The following is a 24,889-nucleotide window of genomic DNA, read 5'->3' as shown; positions in this document are numbered from 1 at the left end:
TCACAGCGCGCTGCCCGTGGTCGGCCTGCTGAGGCTGTGCGAGCTGCCGCGCCGCGCGTGGCGGTGACACTGCGTGGTGGGGCTCAGGGATTCCCAGAAAGTCTCCCGGAAGCGGCTGGACATGAGGCTGTAGAGCACAGGGTTGGCAGCCGAGCTGAAGTAGAAGAAGACTCCAGAAATAATGTGGATGTACTGGAAGGACAGGAGCAGGCCCTCTGACCAGTGGGACACGAAGCTCCACATGAGGCGTTCCGCGTGGAAGGGAGCCCAGCAGAGGCCAAACACCACAACCAGCACAACTGCAGGGACAGAAAGGGAGGTGTGGCTGGCAGCCAGAGCTGCTCAGCTGCCTTTCCTGAGCTTCTACACTCTTGCTAGCCAACAAGCTGCCCAGCACCCAGCTAGAAACTGGCCTGGCCTTGTGCCTTTGAAGGATGCTTCCATGCCACCTGACTGGGCAACTGGTCTTGTGCCCTCCTCCTGGCCCATAGCCAATGGACCAGATTGGCTACCGCTGGCCAATCAGAAGCTCCCCTGTGGAATTTAGAATGAACACCTAGCAGTGACTACTGAACTATTCCTATGGCCGACTGCGAGGCTGAGGACCAGCAGGGCTGAGGCTAGCCCTGCTGAGGCTAGCCCTGCTGATGTGCTCAGAGAGCCAGAGACACAGCAAGGTCATGGAGCCTACACCACCCCCCTCCCCCACTGCCCCGCCAGCAAGCACTATGCAACCCTTTGCTCCATCTTCCTTGAGAAACTGCCAGCCTTGTCCCTGTCCGTTCCCCAGCAAAGGGCAGCACAGGCTGTCCAGGCCCTCCCCCCTCTTCCCCTTAATGCCTTCCTTAACACACCATGACCTTCCTGGGGTCTTTGCCTCTGGGCCTGATTTAAAAAATTTTTTTTTCAGTCATGGGGCTTGAACTTGTGGTCAGGACACTGTCCCGGAGCTGTTTTGCTCAAGGCTAGCGTTCTACTACTTTGAGCCATAGCTCCACTCCCAGTTTTCTGGTGGCTCATTGGAGATAACCTCAGGGAAGCCACTGCTGGCTCACGCCTGTAATCCTAACTACTCAGGAGGCTGAGATCTGAGGATCTCTGTTCAAAGCCAGCCCAGGCAGGAAAGTCTATGAGACTCTTTTTATTTTTTGTCTTTTCTGGCTTTTTCTGCTTATGTGGTGCTGAGGAATCGAACCCAGAGCCTCATGCATGCAAGGTAAGCACTCTACCACTGAGCCACCTTCACAACCCTTCTATGGGATTCTTTTTTGGGTCCGGTCGTGGGGCCTGAACTCTGGGTCTGGGCGCTGTCCCTCAGCTCTTAGCTCAAGGCTAGCGCTCTACCACTTGAGCTACAGCACCACTTCTGGCTTTTTTCTTTTTGCATATGTGGTGCTGAGGAATCGAAACCAGGGCCTCATGCATGCGAGGCAAGCGCTCTGCCACTGAGCCACCTTCCCAGCCCATTCTATGGAACTCTTATCTCCAGTAAACCACCAGAAAACTGAAGTGGCACTGTGGCTCAAGTAGTAGAGCACTAGCCTTGAGCTGAAAAGCTGAGGGACAGAGCCCAGGTCCAGAATTCAAGCTGCACAACCAAAAAAAAAAAAAAAAGCTCAGCGATGGGGCGGGAATGTAGCTTAGTTATAGAGTGCTTGCTGCTTGCCTAGCATGCATGAAACCCTGGGCTCAATTCCTCAGCACCACATAAACAAAAAAAAAAGCCGGAAGTGGCGCTGTGACTCAAGTGGTAGAGTGCTAGCTTTGAGCAAAAGAAGCTCAGGGACAGCGCCCAGGCCCTGAGTTCAAGCTCCAGGACTAGCAAAAAAAAAAAAAAAAGAATCTCAGGGACTTTCCTGCCCAGGCTGGCTTTGAACTGTGATCTTCAGATAGCCTCCTGAGTAGCTGGGATTACAAGTACGAGCTACCAACTCCTGGCTAGCCATTAATATTTACCTCTGGTATAAGTTTCTAATAGGGGCACATAGAAGAGCGCTCAGCCGGGCACCGGTGGCTCATGCCTATAATCCTAGCTACTCAGGAGGCTGACGTCTGAGGATCATGTTTCAAGGCCAGCCCAGGCAGGAAAGTCCATGAGAGTCTTATCTCCAGTAGATCACTTGAAAACCGGAAGTGATGCTGGGCTCAAGCTGTACAGCGCTCACCTTGAGCTGAAGAGCACAAGGACAGTGCCCAGACCCAGAGTTCAAGCCCCACAACCGACCAAGAACAAAAACAAAAAGAGCGCCCACCTGTGAGTGTTTCCTTGGGGTAGGGTTCCTACAAAGCCTCCCTCCCTCACTGGACCCCTGGGAGCCCAGCCTCATACCTAGTGCCTGGCTTTACCCCTTTTATTTTGTTTTTTTCGGGGCCTTGGCGCTGTCCCTGAGGTCTTTTGCTCAAGGTTAGCACTGCATTGAGCCACAGTTCCACTTCCGGTTCTCTGTTCCTTGGAGATAAGAGTCTCACAGACTTTCCTGCCCCGGCTGGCTTTGAACCGTGATCCTCAGATGAGTAGCTAGGCTTATAGGTGTGAGCAGTGCCTGCTTCCCCCACCCCTTTTTGGTCACACTTACTCAGCATCTTGATCACTTGTCTCCGGCCCTTCAGCAGCAGGTGGACCCTCCGAGAACTGGGGGCCCTGGCCTTTCTCCCGTCCTTGGCTGCCTGTTGGAAGAGCTGCAGCCTCTCCCGCCTCAGCCGCAGTCCGATGAGCAGGTAGAGCACGCTGATGGTGGCCATGGGGAGGCCGAAGAAGAGCATCATGGTAGCCTGCACCACCACGCTGTAGACGCGCCGGGGGTGGACCAGCGTGCACAGCGTCGAGTTGGGCACCAGGCCCCGGCAGGGCACGTACAGCTGCTGGAGGCCGTGCAGGCTGGTGTTGGGCAGAGAGCAGAGTACGGCCAGGACCCAGATGACCCCCAGCACCCGACGCACACGAGCCCAGGTCAGCACGGACCTGGCCTTGAGCGGCTGCACCACAGCCACATAGCGCTCCACGCTCAGGGCTGTGATGTTGAGCACTGAGGCCATGCAGACAGTCTCAAAGAGCAGCGTGCGCAGGTAGCAGCCCCCCAGGCCCAGCTGGAAGGGGTAATTGTGCCACATCTCGTACAGCTCCAGGGGCAGCCCCACCAGCAGCACCAGCAGGTCGGACACGGCCAGGCTAAAGAGGTAGAAGTTGGTGGGCGTGCGCATGGCCTTGTGGCGCAGGATGATGACACAGGTCAGCCCATTGCCCACCGTGCCCACCACGAAGATCAGCAGGTACGTGGCACAGATGGGCCAGGGCGTCTCCATCTGCTGTGGCCCCAGGTACTTGATCCTCAGTGCCTCATCCGTCAGGTTCAAGTCCTCGAGGTCCAGAGGTCCCCTGACTTCACTGCTGTTGCAGGACGCAGGGCTGCTTGTGCCGTCTGCAGACAGGCCTCCGGGGAGGGCCGAGCAATTGGGGCACAGAGGAATCTGAAACAAAGCCAGGAGAACACTCTAGAACACCATAGAGAGAATCTCGGCTCTGTCCTTACTTATCAAACCAAAGGTGTTAGCACTAAGATGACCATGATTTTACATCCGCTGAGCAAGAAAAATACCTGTTATCCATTGTGAGGGGCGCGATGATGTCAGAGATAAAAAAAAAAAAATCTTAGAAAGCCCGGTGCCTGTGGCTCGGCTCACGCCTGTAATCCTAGTCTGAGATCTGAGGATCACGGTTCAAAGCCAGCCCTTGCAGGAAAGTCCGTGAAACTCTTATCTCCAATAAACCACCAGAGGGCTGGGAAGGTGGCTCAGTGGTAGAGCGCTTGCCTTGCATGCTCAAGGCTCTGGGTTCGATTCCTCAGCACCACATAAGCAAAAAGAAAAAAGCCGGAAGTGGCGCTATGGCTCAAGTGGTAGAGCGCTAGCCTTGAGCTGAAGAGCTGAGGGACAGCGCTCAGGCCCAGAGTTCAGGCCCCACGACCGGACCCAAAAAAAAAAAAAAAAAAAAACCACCAGAAAACCGGAAGTGGCGCTGCAGCTCAAGTGGTAGAGCGCTAGCCTTGAGCTGAAGAGCTGAGGGACAGGCCCAGAGTTCAGGCACCACAACTGACAAAAAAAAAAAAAATCATAGATATGATCAAACATGGGCTTTTGATTGAAATTGGTATGATCTACTGAAATCTTGGCATATAGGACAGATCTTTTTTTTTTTTTGGTCATGGGGCTTGAACCTCTGGACCTGGGTGATATCCCTCATCTCTTCAGCTTAAGGCGAATAATCTACCACTTGAGCTGCAGTGCCACTTCCGGTTTTCTGGTGGTTTATTGGAGATAAGAGTTTCACGGGGGCTGGGAAGGTGGCTCAGTGGTAGAGTGCTTGCCTTGCATGCATGAGGCCCTAGGTTCGATTCCTCAGCACCACATAAGCAGAAAAAACCCAGAAGTGGTGCTGTGGCTCAAGTGGTAGAGTGCTAGCCTTGAGCTGAAGAGCTGAGGGACAGCACCCAGGCCCAGAGTTCAAGGCCCATGACTGGCAAAAAAAAAAAAGAGTTTCACAGACTTCCCTGCCCAGGCTGGCTTTGAACTTCAATCCTCAGATCTCAGCCTCCTGAGTAGCTAGCATGACAGGCATGAGCCACTGGTGCTCGGCACTAAAAAAAATAATAATTTTGAAGAAAATGAAGGAAGGTTGGCACTGTTCAAAAAGAAGGGTGTCAATACCTGATTTCTGTAACTGTAACTGTTCTTTGCAATCAAAATTCAAAAAATTATAAATAATGATTTATTGTTATTAGGTGTTGCACAGAGGGGTTATAATTTCATAAGTCAGGTAATGAGTACCTACCTTCCTTCCTTCCTTCATCTCTTTCCTTTCTTTTCTTTCCTCCCTCCCTCTTCCCTTTCTTTTCTTTCTTCCTTTCTTCCTTTCTTTCCGATAATGTCACCCTGACTCTGCTTTCCTTGAGTTTCCTCCTCGCCCGCAAGTTAAACAGATCATTTTTCACGTAGTGTGTACTTTACAGCATGATTGCGTTTGTTCACCTTGCTCCCTCCTTTTCTGCACCGCCCCCTTCGCCCTAGCTAAAAGAAGAGGGGAACAACTCAAAGCAAAAACTCAGAGCAAAAATGATCACTATGACAGATATGATCTTTAAGTGCAAGTGTTTGACTGCCTGGATTCAAACCCAAACTTCCAAGTGAGTTCTGTGTGACTTTTGGTAATGAAAACTTCTGAGGCTTTTTTTTTTTTAAGAAAAATCCAGGAACATATACAGGCTCATGCCTGTCTTTTTTTTTTTTTTTGCCAGTCCTGGGTTTGTACTCAGGGCGTGGGCACTGTTCCTGAGCTTCTTTTGCTCAAGGCTAGCACTCTACTGCTTGAGCCACAGCACCATTTATGGCTTTTTCTGCTTATGTAGTACTCAGGAATCAAACCTAGGACTTCATGCACACTAGGCAAGCACTCTACCACTAAGCCACCTTCCCAGCCCTCATGCCTGTAATCTTAGCTACTCAAGAGACTGGGAGTTGGAGGACTGTGGTTCCAAGCTAGCCTAAGGACAGAAAAGTCCCTGAGACTCAATCTCCTATAACCAGCAAAATCTGGGCTGGAGGCATGGCTTAAGTGGTAGAGTACCAACCAGCAAAAAACTGAGCAAGCAATAAGGCCAAGGTGAGTACAAGTCCTTGGTATGGAAAGACTGAGTGGGGGGGAGGGGTAAGGGAAGGAGGGAAGGAAAGGAAGAAAAGATCTGGGCACTGGTGGGGATCCAGGAGTTTAACAGACAGAGAAATCTGACATAGCTGGGCAATGTGGCTCATACCTGTCATCCTAGCTGCTCAGGAGGCTGAGATCTGAGGATCACAGTTCAAAGCCAGCCCAGGCAGGAAAGTCTGTAAGACTCTTATCTCCAACTAACCACCAGAAAAGCCAGAAATGGAGCTGTGGCTCAAATAGTAGAGCACCAGCCTTGAATAGAAAGACTCAAGGACGGCGGCCAATCCCTGAGTTCAAACCCAGGACCCAGGACCTGCACCCCCCCCCCCCGCCAAAAAAAAAGGTTTGACACAGAGCCAGACTGACATAGAAGGAGGGGACGGTCACCCAGCAGGGCGAAGGACAGAGGATCCAGCCAAACCCCGGGCGCTGTGCTGGGGTCTGTCCCCTGAGCCAGGTCTAATACTACTCAGTCCCCTCTGCGGGCTGCGGCTGCTTCCGCCCTGCGCCCCAGCCACGGGTGCGGGGCTGGGATGAGCGGGTGCGGGGTGCGGGGTGCGGTGCGCGCGGCCCGGCCCCCCGCGTGGAGGCCCTGCCCCGCCCGCTCCCCTCCACGATGGGTCACCTGCGCCCCCCTGCAGTCCCGGAAAGACCGACGGAGCCTGCGGGACGGCGGTCCCTCAGGGGCGCCGTGGGGTCCTCGGACCACCCGCCCCCGCCGGGGACCCCCGGCCCGCCGCCCGCTCCCCTACCATGAGATGGGCAGCCCGAGGGCCCTGCGGTCCCCGACCGAGGGACGGACGGACGGACGGACGGACAGAGGGACAGACAGCGACGACACGCGCCCGAGGCAGCACTGCCTGCTGATCGCAGCCGCCGGGTCCCCCGCCCTCCCCCCTCCCTCCCCGCCCCCTCCCCCCCAGCCCCGACGCCGCCAGGGCAGCCCCGCTGGGTCCCGAACCCTGGCGCAGGGGGGACCTCTGACCTGTCGCCTCCGACCCCATCGCCAGCCCTACCTTCCAGTCGCCCCCCCCCCCCACGCACGGGCCTCGACCTCCCCCTCCTGAAGCCCACGACGGCCCCGCCCGGTGCCACGCGCCCCCGGCCCCGGCCGCAGCCCCTCTGCGCCCGCCGAGGGCGGCGGGTCGGCCGGCCGGGCCCTCGCTGCCGCCCGGCGGCTCCCGGGGCGCGTGCCCGCGGGGAAGGGAGCGTCGCCGCCCGCGGGGCTGGGGTGCGCGGCCCCTGCGCCCCCCGGGACACCCCTCGGGACACCCACGGCGATGGGCCGACTCCGGAGACGGCCGCGGTGAGGGGCGGGGGCAGAAGCCCAGCTACCCGGGCGGCTGAGCGCTGAGGATCGCGGTTCGAAGCCAGCCCGGCAGGAAAGCCCGGGAGACCCTTATCGCCTACTGATCACAGGAAAAGCCAGGAGCGGCGCTGTGGCTCGGGTGGTAGAGCGCGCGCCCAGAGCAAGAGGCGCCCAGGTCAGCGCCCAGGCCCTGAGTTCGAGACGCGGGACTGCCCCCCCCCTGCCCCGTGGCCGGGGTGGTGAGCACCCCGGGATTCTGAGCGGTGTCGTCACTGTCGGGAACACTGAGGTGCCCGCCCCCCCCCCCCCCCGCAGGGAGCGCAGGGTTAGACACGAAGGAGCCTTCTCAAGAACTCCACATGTAAACACAGCCGCCCGCTGCGCCCGCCCGCTCCCATCCCCAGCCCCATCCCCAGCCCGTGCCCGCGTCCTCCCGCAGCGCCCCCCCCCCCCCCCGCACTGCCCGGGGCAGCCCACCGGCCCGCCGGCCTCCCGGAGGCCCCTGATGGCTCCCCTACCTGAGGGCCTGTCCCGGGCTGTCAGACGCAGCATTAAGGGTGCCCCGAGACCAGGAGAAGGAGAAGCATCCCCCTTCCTCCCCAAAAAACGAAAGCACCAGCCGGGGGCCGGTGAATCATGCCTGGGAGGCTGAGATCTGAGGATTGCGGTTCAAAGCCAGCCGGGGCAGGAAAGGCCGTGAGACTCTTATCTCCAATAAACCACCAGAAAACTGGAAGTGGGGCTGTGACTCAAGGGGTAGAGTGCTCACCTTAAGGGAAAGAGCTCAGGGACAGGCCCTGAATTCAAGCCCCATGACCCCCCCCCCCACACACACACACGGCAAGTACTCGCCACCATCTTGGCTGTAGCCCCCACTCCCGCCCTGTCAAGAGGGGTCCTGAGCCTGACGCCTGTGTCTCACGCCTGTAATCCTAGCTACTCAGGAGGCCGAAATCTGAGGATCACAATTCAAAGCCAGCCCAGGCCGGAAAGTGTGTGAGACTCCTATCTCCAGTGAACCACCAAACAACTGGAAGTGGTACTGTGGCTCAGGTGGTAGAGCGCTCATCACCTTGAGCTGAAAAGCTCAGGGACAGTACCCAGACCCAGAGTTCAAGCCCAAAACAGAGGGCTCCTGGGAGCCCTGGGCTGGACCTGAGCTCAAGACAAGCACCAGGGCCTGCACCAGAATCAGAGCCGCCTCCTGTTCCCAGGTTCTCAGGGTGCGGGCTTGTCTCCCAGGCGTGGTATCAGCCCACAGCACCCCACCTGGCTCTGCAGGAAACTCGTGCAGAGGGCCCTGGGGACCGATGGGAAAACTCCAGGTCCTGGAGTGTGTGCAGGGCCTCAGGAACTGATTGCGCACCTGTCCCCCAGGCCGGATCCAAACTAGAACCCACCTCCCCTGCCTAGAGCTGACCTGGAACACCTGCCCAGCCCATCCACTTTCCTGTTGATGGGAGATGAAATGTGGAAGATGAACTTGGGGACACTGAGAGGCTGGGCCCGGGGAACAGCCCGGAGTACCCCGTCATCGGCCACAGAGAATCAGGAGCAGTGATTGTCCAGAACAGAGCAAAACACTTGACACACTCAAGCCATAGTGCTCAGAATTCTCCAGAAAGTACTAGAAGCCAGGAGTCAGGTGTGTGGGAGCTGTCCTGGGTAGAATGTGGAAGGGCATCGCCCCCAGCATGGGGCGGGAAAGCTGAGACAGAAGGAAAGGAGACAGAAGGAATGCCCCGACTTGTGAGCCAGCTGGGCCGGCCGGACCCCAGGGCAGCAGCTGGAGAGGCCTGGGGGGCCACTGCTGCCTCTTCTGCCAGAGAGAGGCCTGGGGCTACAGGCCCTGGCCACCTGGGGGGCAGGAGGCCTTCCCCGAGACCTCCCAAGGAGCCCGCAGCTGGGAAGGTGGCTCAGTGGTAGAGCTTTTGCCTTGCATGCATGAGGCCCTGGGTTCAATTCCTCAGCATCACATAAGCAGAAAAAGCCAGAAGTGGCGCTGTGGTTCATGTGGTGGTAGAGTGCTAGCCTTGAGCTGAAGAGCTGAGGGACAGTGTTCAGGCCCTGAGTTCAAGCCCCAGGACTGGCCAAAAAGAAAAAAAAAAAAGAGCCCACAGCTTTGGGGAACAGGACATTAGGAGTCTCACCCGGGAGCAGGACCAGCCTGGGGCGCTCGGGTGCTGACCCAGGGCAGCCCTCCCGCCATGCTGGGACCCCCGCCAGCTCTTCCGGGTGTCCCTGGTGAGCCTGGCACTGAACTACGCGGCTTCCCTTCCAGCCAGCAGGACCCTTCCCTTCCACGTGGACTCCAGGAGCCCCTCTTGGGGTCTCCCCAAACCTGAGCATTCTTCGTTGGGACTGAGTTAGGTTTCAGAGCAACGCCTCAGCCCTCCACAGCTGACTGGGGTCAAGGCCTGGGATCTGGTTGACAGAACCGTTAGCACACATGTGCAGGAGAGCACCGGGAGAATGGGCCGCTGCCACGGCTGAAGCCGATGCTGGACTTACACTGAAGAGCCACTCATACTCCTCTCGGAAGCCACCCCTGAGAGCCACAGGCTTAAACCTCCTCACCGCCCGTTTCCACAAGTAAAACAGATGCACCGACAGCCTCCTCTCCAAGTGGAATATTCCAGTAACTCCTGAGATAGTGTATCAGATGGGCTTGCTTGTTTGTTTATTTATCTAGCCCCAATACTGGAATTCGAATTCAAGGTCTTGCCCTGTCCTTTGCTTTTTCACTCTACCACTTGAGCCAAACCTCCACTACCAGCTTTTTGCTGGTTAACTGGAGATAAAAATCTCATAGACTTTTTTGCCTAGGCTGGCTTTGAACCTCAATCATCAGATCTTAGTCTCCTGAGTAGCTGGGATTACCGCACTCAGCTTATATTTTGTCTTTTTGTTTTGTTTTGTTTTGTCCGTTGTGGGGCCTGAACTCTGGGCCTGGGCGCTGTCCCTCAGCTTTTCAGCTCAAGGCTAGCGCTCTACCACTTGAGCCACAGCGACACTTCCAGCTTTTTTTCTCTGCTTATGTGGTGCTGAGGAATCGAACCCAGGGCCTTATGCATGTGAGTCAAGCACTCTACCACTGAGCCACCTTCCCAGCCCTTATTTTGTCTTTAAGATAGGATCTCACGCGAGGAAGGGACTGGGAGAGAGTGATGGAAGGGAAGATACTGTACGAGAGAGAGAGAGAGAGAGAGAGAGAGAGAGAGAGAGAGAGAGTGGGCTCGTACTCAAGAGCACCAGGTGCCGGTGGCTCACACCTGTCATCCTAGCTACTCAGGAGGCTGAGATCTCAGGATCACAGTTCAAAGCCAGCTGGGGCAGGAAAGTCCTTGAGATTCTTATCTCCAATAAACCACCAGAAAACGGGAAGTGTCTGTGGCTCAAGTGGCAGAGCGCTGGCCTTGAGCTGAAGAGCTGAGGGACAGCGCCCAGGCCCCGAGTTCAAGCTCCACGACCAACAATATATATATTTTCTTCCAAAACAACCAAAGGAATTAGCATGGACATTTCCCTCTTATCCCCTAGGAAGAGTGGGAGTAGGAGGAGATGCTGAGGGGCAGGGTGGCGGCAGGTGGGGGCCTGGGCCCCATCCACACGTCTCCCCTCAGTTCCACAGCACTCGTCTGTGGAAGAGGACAGGGAGAGGACGGGACGGAGCCGGGAGAGGGGGGCTAGCTCTCGGGAAGAAGCTCTCAGGCCCACACTGCACCCTGGCATTGAGAAGGGACCCCAGGAGGACTGGAGGCCCCACCCTGCTCCAGGGCCTCTTCTTTCTCTAGCAGGAGTCTCCTCTGTCAGGCGAGGTTTCTACAGCAAGGAAGGACAGGCCAGGTCAGGGCAAGGACCGGGACCTGGCCAGGCTTTTTGTTGCTTCATTGGAGATAAGAGTCTCACAGATTTGTCTGGCCAGGCTGTCTTCAAGCCTCGTTCCTCAGATCTCAGCCTCCTGAAGAATTAGGTTATAGGTGTAAGTCAGCAATGTCCAGCTATTTATCTTTTGCTGGCACCAGGGTTTGACCTCAAGGCCTCTCACTTGTTTATCTTGCTTCTTTGGCTGGTGCTCTCCCTCCTGAGCCATGCCTCCATCTCATGTGGGGTTTTTAGTGAGAAAACATACCACAGGAAACAATTAGTAAGAATAGCACGAATACTATTATGTCTTAACAATTTGGAAGTAAGTTGCTGACCAGGCTTTCGGAATACTTGAGTATTTTTCTGAATACTTTATTTTTCTTGTGCAAGAGGCAAGTGCTGCCTTTGCCCGGCCCCTCCCTTCCTCTCCCCTCCCCCCACAGGCCCTTCAGCTTCAGCTCCCCCCACCACACCCCTGCAGTGTTGTGTATAAGTCTCAGCTTCCTTGATTTACATCACCTGCAAAGTTCCTAAGCTTACAGGCCAGGTCTTTGGTTGGATTTCTCCTAAAAAGGGAACGTGTTCTCTGGAATCCACAAGCCAGCGCTACATTTCCATGAGTCCCAGAACACTTTTCAGAGGATGAAGTATCCAAAAATGGACTGTGGGATGGGGTTGACTTACGTGTGAACGTATTACAACCTGAACTTGCCAGGTGCTGCTGGCTCACGCCTGTAATCCTAGCTACTCAGGAGGCTGAGATCTGAGGATCGCGGTTCAAAGCCAGCCTGGGCAGGAATGTCTGTGAGACTATATCTCCAATTAACCACATAAAACCTGCAAGTGGAGGTATGGCTCAAGTGGTAGAGTGCCCCCCTTGAGGAAAGTTGCCAAGAGAGAGCTCTTGGCCGTGAATTCAAGCCCCAGTACTGGTAGAAAGGGGACAGAGAGAGAGAGAGAGAGAGACAGAGAGAGAGACGAGAGAGAGACAGAGAGAAAGAGAGAGGGGGAGGGGGTAATCCTGAACTGTGCACTTCAGATAGAAGAATTGTATGCATGTGAATTATATCTCAATAAAACTTGGGAGGTAGCTGTACTGAGTAGTAGCTTGCTGAGTAGGTGCTCTACCACTTGAGCCAGGGTCCCAGCACTTCACTCTTTTTAGATAGGTCCTGAGTTTTTTCCCAGTGCCAGCCTCACGCTTCAATCTTCCCACTTCTATCTCCTACTTAGCTAGTATACACTACCACACCCACCTCAAAATTGTTTTAGAAACAGATGAGTCATCCAGGTGCCGGTGGCTCATGCCTGTAATCCTAGCTACTCAGTAGACTGAGATCTGAAGATCACAGTTCAGAGTTAGCCTGGGCAGGAAAGTCTATGAGACTCATCTCTAATTTTTTTTTTTTGGTCAGTCGTGGGGCTTGAACTCAGCCTGGGCACTGTCCCTGCACTCTTCAGCTCAAGGTGAGTGCTTTACCACTTGAGCCACAGCACCACTTCATGTTTTCTGGTGGTTTATTGGAGATAAGAGTCTCATGGACTTTCCTTTCCAGGCTGGCTTTGAATCTCGATCCTCAGATCTCAGCCTCCAGAGTAGCTAGGATTACAGGCATGAACCACTGGCACCCAGCCTTACCTCTAACTTTTAACCAAGAAAAAGCCAGAAGTGGAGCTATGGCTCAAGTGGCAGAACATTAGCTTTGAACAAAAAGCTCAGGGACAGCACCACGTGCTGAGTTCAACTCCCAGGACTGGCAAAAGAATTTTAAAAAATTAAAAGAATAGATAAGCCAACCCCACAGCGTCCCACCTGTCTGTTGGTAGGAAAATGCCCAGCTGCACTGCACACAGCCCTCAGGGGCGCAGGTAGGGGCACAGACACACTGCGTTCATGCTCTCTCTCCTTCACCTCATCTCCTAGTCCTCCAGTCAAGCGTTCCAGAATGATGTGCCAAGCAAATGACTTTGCCCCTCCTTGCCTCCAGGTCTCTGCATCCGCCATAGGTTGACTGAGTCCCTGCTAGAGGGAGCCTGCTCCAGGAGGACTGGCCCTGTCCAGGGAGATGGTGGAGTGCTTGCTTATCATGCACTAAGCCGTTGGTTCGATTCCTCAGTATCACATAAACAGAAAAAGCTGGACGTGGCACTGTGGCTCAAGTGGTAGAGTGCTAGCCTTGAGCAAAAGAAGCTCAAGGACAGTGCCCTGGACTGGCAAGGCCCAGGACTGGCAAACAAACAAACAAACAAAAGACACCCTGGACCCATACACTGCTGTAGCACAGACCTGTAATCCTAGCAGCTCCAGAGAAGATCAAGTTTCAAAGCCAGCCTGAGCAGGAAAGTCCATGAAACTCTTATCTCCAATGAACTAGCAAAAAGCCAAAAGTAGATCTGTGGTTCAAGTGGTAGAATGCCAACCGTGAGCAAAAAAGAGTTAGTGCTCTGGTCTTGATTCCAAGCCCCAGGACCAGCATAAAATCAAAACAAAACCAGCCTGGGAACAGTTTCAGCCATGGCACCATAGCTGATGTGGGCTGATGTGACTTGCACGTACACAGAGACAGACAGACAGACAGACAGACAGACAGACACACACACACACACACACACACACACACACACACACACACACACACACACACAGAGTCAGGCCTGGGAACTATGATAGGATCTGTTCACTAACCAGACCCTGCCGCTGCTTTTCCCCAGAGCCCAGTAAGCAAGGATGCACTCATTTCCCTTGGGCCGCTCAGGCTGTCCCCTCCGTGGTACCCCATGACCACAAACCACCAAGACACAGGAAGAGGTTAGACAGGGGTGTGGGGCAGAGTTCCGGGGTGTAGGAAGGTCAGCCTCCGATGCTTCATCTGGAACATCTTGAAACGGAACCAGGTGCCCGAGGCTCACGTCTTTAATCCTAGCCCCTCAGGAGGCTGAGATCTGAGGATTGCGGTTGGAGTTAGTGCAGGCAGGAAAGGCCATGAGACTCTTATCTTCAATTAACTATCAGAAAACTGGAAGTGGCGCTGTGGCTCAAAGGGGTAGAGAGCTAGCCCTGAGTGAAAGAGCTCAGGGACAGTGTCCAGGCCCTGAGTTCAAGCTCCACAACCGCCACCACTACCACCACCAACAAAACCAATTTGAAACATGGGCACCAGGAATGCAAAAGGACTATTCATTTCTTAGGGCTGCCTCAGCCAAAGAAACAAAAAACTAAAACAGACTAGATGGACTCCGTGCCAGAAATGTATGGCGTCACTTTGTGAAGGTGGAGGTCAAACTCTGAGCAGTTGCTCTTGGCCACCTCCTTGCTTGGTCTCATGGGTCTCCCCTCAGTGCAAGCGTCTGTGTCTGACCTCTGCCTCAGAGCTTGTGGCATGATCATGTGATCCTATGAGCATCGGCCAGGCCCTGAGTTCCAATCTCCTCTTCTACTGAGGCTGCTCCTTCTATTGGGTCAGAGCCTCCATATCAGCTCATTTATTTGTTTTGTTTGTTTGTTTTGGGTCCGGTCATGGGGCCTGAACTCTGGGCCTGAGCACTGTCCCTCAGCTCTCCAGCTCAAGGCTAGTGCCCTACCACTTGAGCCTCAGTGCCACTTCTGGCTTTTTTCTTTTTGCTTATGTGGTGCTGAGGAATCAAACCCAGGGCCTCAGGCACGCAAGGCAAGTGCTCTACTACTGAGCCACCTTCCCAGCCCATCAGCTCATTTTTACTGAGTGACCTCTTTAGAGGCTCTCTCTCCAGTTGGGCACCCGTAGCTCATGTCTACAATCCTAGTAACTAACTCTGAAGACTAAGAGCTAAGGATCAAGGTTCCAAGCCAGCCAGGATAGAAAAGCCTGTGAGTCTGTTATCTCCAATCAGCTACCCAAAAGCCAGAAGCAGAGATGTGGCTCAAGTAATAGAGAGCCAGCCTTGACTGCAAAAGCCAAGTGAGAGCAGGAGGCCCTGAGAACTGAGAACAAAACCAAACCCAAACCAAAGACGGAACAACCTCTATCTTCAAATGCAGTCACATTTTGGAGGTTCTGGGGATTCGAAGGTCAGTACCCACATTTGGAGGGAGCGTACAACTCTGCTGTTAGGTAGAAGAAGGCAAAGGATCCCACGGGGTGAGGGCCCTGCCATCTTGTGGAACTTTGCTGCCATTCTGAGCCCAGGACAAGAGCCACGTGGAAACGTTTGCTGGGGTTACCCAGTGGTCACCTGTGGCCCTGGTGATGGTGCTTGCCTCCCAGTTCTGAGTCAAGGAGGCGGGACACCGAGCTCGCCTGACAGGCTTCAGGGTGCTGATGCTGAGAACATGATAGGCACATTCACCTCTGCTGACCTGGGAGCCAGTCCCAAGTCTGCCCCCTGCTGGCCAAGGGGCTTCTTAGCTCAATGAACTCTGCCTACCTTTCCTCTGTAGTTGCAGAGATAATGAATTTGCCAACTGGAGAGTAATTTAAGGATTAAGTAAATATTTGGTGAAGTATTTACCACAGTTCCTGGCACATAGTAAGACTGGGAAGATTTTTTGAAAACAAGTTGTGATGTGGTCATTTGATTGTCCCAACAGCTACTCTGTGTGTGTGTGTGTGTGTGTGTGTGTGTGTGTGTGTGTGTGTGTGTGTGTGTGTGTGAACTCTGAAATTCAAAGTCTACCTCTGGTTTTTCACTCTTTCACTCTCTGCTGGCACTCTACTCTGTGAACCATACTTCCACCTCTGGCTGTTCGGTTGATTATGTGGATGTTAAGAGTCTTTCCAGTTTGTCTGCTCAGAACCTCGATTCTCAGATCTCATTCCTCTGATTAGAATTACTTGATTTTAAGGTGCTGGAAGCACCAGAAAACCAGAAGTGGCACTGTGGCTCAAAGTGGTAAAGCCCTAGACATGAGCAAATAACCTTAGGGGCAGCATGCAGACCCTGAGTTCAAGCCTCATGGCCAACATAAATAAAAAACAAATAGAAAAATTAGAGGAAAAAAGGTGGAAAAGTGCAGCAGTGGATCTCACTGGACACTAGTGAAAGTGAACTATACACCTTTATAATAATAATAAAATAAATAATTTTTAAAAGAAAAGCTGGGTGCCGGTGGTTCATGCCTGTAATCCTAGCTACTCAGGAGGCTGAGATCTGAGGATTGCAGTTCAAAGCCAGCTGGGGCAGGAAAGCCTGTGAGACTCTTATCTCCAATAAAGCACTAGAAAACCGAAAGTGGCGCTGTGACTCAAGCAGTAGAGCGCTCGCCTTGAGCTGAAGAGCACAGGGACAGCACCCAAGCCCAGAGTTCAAGCCCCACAACTGACAAAAAACCAACAAACAAACAAAGAAAAAAAATTCAAATGAAAGGACAGGGATGTAGTTCAGTGGTAGAGTGATTGCCTAGCATGTCAAATGCCCTGGTTTTGATCTCCAGCATCTCTTTCTCTCTTTTTTTTTTTGGGGGGGGGATCCGGTCGTGGGGCCTGAACTCTGGGCCTGGGTGCTGTCCCTCACTTTTATTAGCTCAAGGCTAGCACTCTACCACTTGAGCCACAGTGCCACTTATGGCTTTTTTTTTTTGTCGGTCGTGAGGCTTGAACTCTGGGCCTGGGCGCCGTCCCTCAGCTCTTCAGCTCAAGGCAAGCGCTCTACCACTTGAGCTACAGCGCCACTTCCGGTTTTCTGGTGGTTTATTGGAGATAGGAGTCTCACGGTCTCTCCAGCCCGGGAGTAGCTAGGATTACAGGCATGAGCCACCAGCGCCCGGCCACTTATGGCTTTTTTTTTCTGCTTATGTGGTGCTGAGGAATCGAACCCAGGGCCTCATGCAAGCAAGGCAAGCGCTCTACCACTGAGCCACCTTCCCAGCCCCCTCCTCTCTTTCTCTGTCTCTGTCTCTCTCTCTCTCTCACACACACACACATACCATCAACTATCACACACATCAAGTGCCCTCTAGTTCTATGGAGCTCACAATTAATATTTGGATGATTTTCAGTGTTTCCAATATAATGTTGGACCCCAAGATAAAACAGCCCCGGGAAAGGCAGTGATAACTAATGACTCGTGTTCTTTTCCATTGAATATCTTGTGGGGTGGCAGCAACCGGACAGCTCTTGGGTTGGGGTAACAATGCTGTTTACCCTAGACTTGGGTGGGGCTCAGACTCAACTAAATGAAGGAACTGAATGCCAGGCTCTCCTAAAGTGCCACAGAATTAGCACTAGGGGGCAGCAGAGAGTTAGACCAGCCTTTTCTGCTCAAGGCTGGCGCTCTACTGCTTGAGCCACATCTCCACTTCCCGATTTTTGCTGGTTAATTGGAGGTAAGAGTCTCGTGGACTTTACTGCCTGGGCTAGCTGCAAACGGCAATCCTCAGATCTCAGCCTCCTGATAGCTAGGATTATAGCTGTGGGCCACCAACGCCCAGCCTTTCCTGCTTGTAGATTAAGACTTCAGAAGAACAATCCAGGCTGAAATTTAGTCTGCTTTGTCCAGTTAGGGTTTTCCAAACTGGATTCACTTATCAGTATCCCATTCAGAAAGGGCTCTGGCAGAAGATATTTGGTGTCCCCCCCAAACACGGTGGAGAACCCTCTGTGAGGGGACCTCAATGTTTCAAATCTCCCAAAGAACTTCCTGGGTGATTGAAAGTTCTAGATCTTGGGGCTGGGAAGGTGGCTCAGTGGTTGAGTGCTTGCCCGCATGCATAAGACCCTGGGTTCGATTCCTCAGCACCACATAAACAGAAAAAGCCAGAAGTGGCGCTGTGGTTCAAGTGGTAGAGTGCTAGCCTTGAGCACAGAGAGGCACAGGGACAGTGCCCAGGCCCTGAGTTCAAGCCCCAGGACTGGCCAAAAAAAAAAAAAAAAAGATAGATAGGAAGAGACAGGGTGGGGGGAGGGAGAAGGAGAGGAGGAGGGAGAGGAAGAGAGACAGAGGGAGAAAGAGAAAGAGGGAAAGTTCTAGGTCTTTTTTTTTTTGGGGGGGGTCTGGTCATGGGGCTTGAACTCTGGGCCTGGGAGCTGTCCCTCAGCTCTTCAGCTCAAGGCTAGCGCTCTACCACTTGAGCCACAGCACCACTTCCGGCTTTTTTTCTTTTTGCTTATGTGGTGCTGAGGAATTGAACTCAGGGCCTCATGCATGCAAGGCAAGCGCTCTACCACTGAGCCACCTTCCCAGCCTGAAAGTTCTAGATCTTGTCTGGGCTTGGTGGTTATACAAATGTTCACATTTCTCGGGGGCTGAGGGTTTAGCTCAGCGGAAGGGCACCCACCTGGCTAGCGCAAGGCCCTGGGTTCAGTCCTCAGCTCTGGGAAAAAAAAAAAAAGCTATAAAGACAAATGTTCACATTTCTCAAAACCCTTCCCCCTTTGCAGGACCGGGGCTTCTGTGGAAGGCAGGACATGGAGGCTGGAGACAGTCTGGGAGGCACATTGTCCACAAGGGCCATCCTGGAGGCCCTGGGGGGCCCAGATGAAGGCCAGCCGCCCCTTGTAGATGGGGGCTGAGAGAGCACTGAGCCGCAAGGCAGAGCCCAGCAGCCGTCGCTCCCCACTCCACGGTCTGGCACCCAGTGACCCCAGCTATAGCTCCGGCCAGCTTCTCCATCCGGAGATGCTGAGCACATCTGCAAATGAGCGCCAGGCCGCAGGGCTGCGTGACAGAGCGTGGTGACGCTCCCACTGAGGGGCTGTTTTTGCAAGCACAGTTCTACCTTCAGTCTCGCTGAGGGCCTCGGCAGCTATTTAAGGCCTCCTGCAGGCCCCAGACACGCCTGGAGGAACGGAGTTCCTGAACCCTCAGGCAGCTCTGCCATAGTGAGTTAGAGCTGCTGGCAGGTGGAGCTAGGGACCTCAGCGGGGACTTTGGGAATGAGGGCTGGGCTGGGGAAATGGGGAGGTGGGGAGCCAGTGTGGTGGGGGGGGGCTGATGCACCTCTTTGTTTTAGAGATGGGGAGGTGTGGCGTCTCAGTTCAGCACCTCATTCTGGGGGTGTCTGGATGACCCTAGGAATCCTATTTGCATCACACACACACACACACATTTCTGAGTGGTTAAAGAGGAATTTCATTTAACTTGCAAATGTGTTCTAATAATTGAAGCACATTTTTGCATTGTTGAAAAGGCAAATGCCAACTCTGGGCCTCCTGCCTGCTCAGCAAGGGCTCTGCGCTTGAGCCATGGCCCCAGAAAAGGGCAAATGATGTTTAAAAATGATCAGAAATTTGAAAGGTCAATTTGGTGACTATGTGTTTTCAAGTTCAGGATCATTTTTTAATTTTGTTGCTGGTCCTGGGGCTTGAAGTCAGGGCCTAAGCGCTGTACCTGAGTTTCTTTTCCTCAAGGCTAGTACTCTATCACTTGAGCCACGGCTCCACTTCCAGTGTTTTTTGGTAGTTGAGTGGAGGTAAGTCTTATGGAGTCCCCTGCCCAGCTGGCTTTGAACCATCATCCTCACATCTCAGCCTCCAGACTAGCTAGGATTACAGATGTGAGCCTCTGGCAGCAGGCTAGGATTTTGTTGTTATTATTGTTGTTGTTGTCAGTTGTGGGGCTTGAACTCTGGGCATGGGCACTGTCTCTCAGCTCTTCAGCTCAAGGCGAGCGCTTTACCACTTGAGCCACAGCATCACTTCCAGTTTTCTGGTGATTTATTGGAGATAAGAGTCTCATGGAGTTTCCTGCCAGGGCTAGCTTTGAACAGTGATCCTGAGTAGCTAGAATTACAGGCATGAGCCACCAGCACCTGGCTCTTTTTTTTTTTTTAATGTGCTGTATTTTTCATTTTATTTATTTTTTGCCAGTCCTGGGGCTTGGGCACTCTTCCTGAGCTTCCTTTCCACAAGGATAGGACTCTACCATGAGCCACAGCGCCATTTCTGGCCTTTTCTGTGTATGTAGTACTGAGGAATGGAACCCAGGGCTTCATGAATGCTAGACAAGCACTCTTACCACTAAGCCACCTTCCCAGCCCATTGTTTTGCACTGGGTTTTATATTTACCAAGTATTTCTCCCTCCTCAAATCAAATGGAGCCTTCTCGCTTCGGTGTGAACGCTGCAGGTCTCTTTGCTTGCATTCATCTCTTCGGTTCATCAGGAAAGTAGGAGGCCGGCCTAGGGTTTTCCAGATACAGAACCAATCACCCGAGGACCCTGTGCGCCTCACCCTCCACTGCCCCTCTCTGTGCCCAAGGGCAGTCTCTGCGTTCTCTGGGGAACCCAGGCTAGGCCGCAGTCACGCCCCCAAGTCCATCCTGTGGTGTGAGAGCCAGCGCTCACACCAGACTTGCAGTGTGCGGACTGGGCTCACACAGCATCCGTGCAGTGCCCACAGCCAGGCTTTCCCTGGGAGATCTCATGCAAATAACCCGAGCACTCCCCAGAGCTCTTCCTGGCCTCCTGCCTCCCATGGGCTGTACCCCAAGGGAGCCCTGACCTTCAACTACCTCCCTGTGCAGGTCTGGGGCCTGCTGCTCACCCCACCTCCTGCCTCACCTCTCCCTCCCGCCTCACCTCTCCCTCCTGCGCTCCGGGGGAACTGGGGGAACTTCAGAGTCCTCACCCCTAACCCAGCCTCTGCTTTTCCCCCACCCCCTTTCCACAAAGACCCTCATGGCCCGGACGCTCTCCTTACAAGGCAGGGGAGCAAGAGACTTGGAAACCTGAGAATGCTTTTGGGGGCTCAGCCCCACCTGTGGGACTCATTAACCTGTTTCTTCCGAACAAATCTAATGCAGCTCCTTAGACCATCTGCTCGTGCAGCCTTGAGTTCTTTGGGGCTTTTTCTTTTTCTCCCCTCCCCTCCTTGTCCTGGGGCTTGAATTCCCAGCCTGGGCACTGTCCCTGAGCTTTTTGTTTGTTTGTGCGGTTGGTTGTAGGGCTTGAACTCTAGGCCTGGGTGCTGTCCCTGAGCTCTTCAGCTCAAGGTGAGCAATCTACTACTTGAGCCACAGCGCCACTTCCGGTTTTCTGGTGGTTTATTGGAGATAAGAGTTTCACAGACTTTCCTGTCCAGGTTGGTTTTGAACCGCCATCCTCAGATCTCAGCCTCCTGCATAGCTAGGATTGCAGGCGTGAGCCACTGGCACCTGACTTCCCTGAGCTTTTTGTCAGGGCTAGCACTCTACCACTTGAGCCACAGCTCCACTAGTGGGTTTTTTTTTTTTTTTTGGATCCGGTCGTGGGACCTGAACTCTGGGCCTGGGCACTGTCCCTCAGTTCTTCAGCTCAAGGCTAGCGCTCTACCACTTGAGCCACAGCGCCACTTCTGGCTTTTTTCTCTTTGCTTATGTGGTGCTGAGGAATCGAACCCAGGGCCTCTGGCATGCACTCTACCACTGAGCCAGCCCCCCCCCCTTTTTTTTTTTTTATGTTTCATGGAAGATAAAGAGTTTCACAGACTTTCCTGCCAGGGATGACTTCAAACTGTGATCCTCAGATCTCAGCCTCCAGATTACAGGCGTGAGCCACTGGTGTCTTGCTCAGTTCTTGAACATCTAGAAGGCAGGAAAATCAGGAAGAGAACAGGAGTCCCAGCTCAGAACACTGGTGTCTACAGAGGCCCCAGGGGCTGCCAGGCCCATAACCTGGACTTTCAAGGACTTTCCCACAGCCCTGCAGGGGCCTCAGTAGCAGGCCTGGCCGGGCAGCGTGCACTGCTGCACTAGGAGGGGGCACTAGGAGGGGGCGGGGCAAACAGCACCACTTCAGAATGTTCCAGGTGCATGATGTGTGAGCACCGGAGGTGAAAGCAAGCCAGAGTGGGGCCAGGGTGAATGTGTCCAGCCCAGCGAGGTCGAGAGGGGGCAGCAGGATAGAGGAGGACTCAAACCGTGATCACACACATTCTCCATTTTCATTAGAGTATTTTTGTGCTGGTGCTGAGGCTTGAATTCAGGGCTTTGTGCTCTCATTTGGTTTGTTTCACTCAAGGCTGGTGGTCTAGCTTGAGTCACAGCTCTATTTCCAACTCTTTGCTGATAAATTGGAAAAAAGTCACAGATTTTGCTGGCCAAACTGGCTTCGAACCCCAATCCACAGACCTCAGCCTCCTCAGGCATGATTACAGCACCCAGCACCATTAATTAGTTCTTTTTTGGTTGATTTGTGCGCAGGTAATGGAGCTTGAACTCAGACCCTGGGTGCTGTCCCAACTATTTTATTCACGGGTAGTGCTCTACTACTTAAGCCACCGTTCTACTTTTGGATTTGTGTTGGTTAACTAGAGATAAGAATTTCACAGACTTTCCTGCACAGACTGGCTTCAAACTGGGCTCCTCAGATCTCAGCCTCCTTAAGTAGCTAGGTTTACCTGGGCCCATGATTTTCTCAGTATCACTTGGGATTTCCTGACCTTTCTGCCTTCCCAATTCAAGTGGACAGGGAGAAGGTAGATTGTCCTGTGTCAGGAGGATTAACTCCCCAGCCAAGGAGGATCAAGACCAAGGACTGTTTTCTGCTGATTCCTACCTATTGTTTCTGGGTTTCCTGAAGAAAAAGTCTGGGTAAATTCGGGTCTTATCGTACCCGTGGAGGAGTGCTAGGAGGGGTTCCTTATAAATATCCATTCTAACTCAAGACCTGCACACCCAGAATTGGGAGGAGAGGGAGAATGGCTCAAATGGTAGAGCTCTTACCTTGAGCGAGAAAGCAAGCAAGGGCTGGGAAGGTGGCTCAGTGGTAGAGCTTGCCTCGCACGCATGAGGCCCTGGGTTCCATTCCTCAGCACCACATAAACCGAAAAAGCTGGAAGTGGTGCTGTGGCTCGAGTGGTAGAGCGCTAGCCTTGAGCTGAAGAGCTCATGGATAGCGCCCAGGCCCAGAGTTCAAGCCCCACGACCAACCAAAAAAAAAAAAAAGCCAACCAAAAGCATGAGACCCTGAGTTCAAGCCCCAGGAGCAGCAAACACATGTACACACACACACACACACACACACACACGAAAAGACCTCCATACACTTCTTAACACCCAGATCACACTTCCCTCTGGCCCTGTGGCTGGCCCTGCCCATCTCTATTGTTTGCAAAGACCTTTCGCTTTGTTTCCCTATGCACCCACAAACTGGTCTACAAACTGTCTCCTAGACTCAAGACTCCTGGGGCAGCTCAGGAGGCTCAGGGTCCTTGCTCTAGAGGTGCCTGTGACATCAGCAGCTACCCACAGCCTCCCCTGTGACCTCACGGCCCAGAGAGCCCAGCCCGGCAGAGCTTCAGCCACTCCTTGCACCATCAAAAGTGGCAGGGGGCATACATGACCACCCAGCCCCCAGAAGAGGCTGAGGCCACTAACAACTCCCCCTATGGCCCTCCCTGTGCCTGGCTGGACAACCAGGCTGACTACAGCCCTGAGGAGTACTTGGTATTAGACCCCGTCCCTGACGATGTCTTAGAGGAAACACGCCCGGAAGCCAACGCCCAGGAAGAAGATGAAGACCAGGCCTCCCTGGAGGAGTCCACCTGCAAGGCCAAGCCAACCTCTGGGGACCAAAACCAGGGAGACGCTGGGGGCGGCCACAGCCAGGAGAACCTAGAAGAGACCACGGCGATCTTGTCCACAAACCGGAACTTGTTCGTGGGTTTCCAGAACCCAGTGTGGGACATGCTGGCTGAAAACACCCGGAAAATAAGAAGCCGCACTCTGTCCCCCAACGGCTCCCAGACAGAGGACAAAGCCCCGGAGACGGAGGACAAAGCCCCAGAGATGGAGGGCAAAGCTCCGGAGACGGAGGACAAAGCCCCGGAGATGGAGGACAAAGCCCCAGAGATGGAGGACAAAGCCCCGGAGACGGTGGACGTTCCTGAGGGCCTGGCAGAAGCAGATCCAGCGACCCCAGAAGCGGAGGCCCCGTCGGTCCAGCCCTCCGGGGGTGCTGCTGACCCGTGCTCACCCCACACCAGCGGTTCGGAGAGCGGGGAGGACGCCAAGGCCTCCAACTCGGAAGTGGAGGCGTGCCCGCAGGAGCTCACGGCGGGGCCGCAGGAGGTCATGGAGGGGCCGCAAGAGGTCAAGGAGGGGCCGCAAGAGGTCAAGGAGGGGCCGCAGGAGGTCACAGCAGGGCCACAGGTCACGGAGGGGCCGCAGGTCACGGCGGGGAAGGACATAGTCATTTTCACCAGGGACCTGCCGGCCTGGCCTTTCCCTCCGACCCCGACGTGCAGCGCCCCATCCTCGCCAGGCCTGGAGCAGGCGTCCCGGGGGAGGCGACCCCTGAACCCCAGCATGTACGGGACGGACGAGGAGAACAACTACATGCGCTCCATGACCAGCCTGCTGGGCGGCGGCGAGAGCAGCATCAGCTCGCTGGCCGACATCCTGGTGTGGTCCGACAGCTCGGTGGGCATCGGCATGGGCATGGCCACGGCCCTGCTGGCCTCGGGGCGCAGCAACCCGGCCGACCTGCTGTACGGCGCGGGGCCCGGCCTGCGCACCATGTCCAGCATCCTGAGCAGCGCCAGCTCCGTCATCTCCTCCGGCCTGGCCTCGGGGACCAGCCTGGCCGTGCGCTCGCTCACGCACGCGCTGGAGTCGGTGGAGCGCCGGACCGTGGAGGGCATCCGCTCGGCCGTGCGCTTCCTGACCAATCGCCTGACCCCGCGCTGGGCGCAGGCGGGGCCGGACGCTGACTGACAGCCGCGAAGCCCTGGCCGGCCCCGCCCCCCGCCCCCCTGCCCGGCCTGGCTTTAGCTCTGCTCCACCCCGCGCCTAGATGGCGCCCTGCCCACCAGTAAATTAACACAAGCGTTTATTTTCTAAGCGCCGCCTCATCCCTTTTCCGTGCCGTGGGTACCGCGTGCGCGCCCAGAATGTTCTGGAAACGGAATTGTCCCCGAGAGCTCCTTGGGGTGACTCAGAAGCTTGCCAGTTGTGGGCAAAGAGAGAGAGAAAGAGGAGAGCACATCTGGGGCTGGGGACATCCCCCCCCCCCCCAGGCCTGGAATGGAGCAGGTGCGTCAGACCCGCAAAACCCAGTCGAGCCCGCGCCAGTGGCTCGCGCCTGTACCTAGCTGAGATCTGAGGATCACGGTTCAAAG

At 54.4% G+C, this 24,889-nt stretch overlaps 2 protein-coding genes across 2 annotated transcripts; one reads left to right on the top strand and one right to left on the bottom strand.

The window, feature by feature from the left end:
• Positions 1–19,951, bottom strand: Nmur1 (neuromedin U receptor 1). The gene is made up of 3 exons (XM_042679325.1): positions 19,859–19,951; positions 2,577–3,468; positions 1–299 (listed from the first exon to the last, which is right to left on the bottom strand). The coding sequence occupies exons 1-3, from the start codon at positions 19,949–19,951 to the stop codon at positions 1–3; spliced, it is 1,284 nt and encodes a 427-aa protein (XP_042535259.1).
• A 3,157-nt stretch (positions 19,952–23,108) lies between these two features.
• On the top strand, positions 23,109–24,485 carry Tex44 (testis expressed 44). The gene has a single exon (XM_042679324.1). It carries the CDS (start codon positions 23,109–23,111, stop codon positions 24,483–24,485), a length of 1,377 nt encoding a protein of 458 aa, XP_042535258.1.
• Positions 24,486–24,889: the final 404 nt, after the last annotated feature.

Source organism: Dipodomys spectabilis, unplaced genomic scaffold, assembly GCF_019054845.1.
Source record: "Dipodomys spectabilis isolate Male_0828 unplaced genomic scaffold, ASM1905484v1 ptg000051l, whole genome shotgun sequence".
NCBI lineage: Eukaryota > Metazoa > Chordata > Mammalia > Rodentia > Heteromyidae > Dipodomys > Dipodomys spectabilis.
This window is presented reverse-complemented; position numbering and strand designations above follow the sequence as displayed.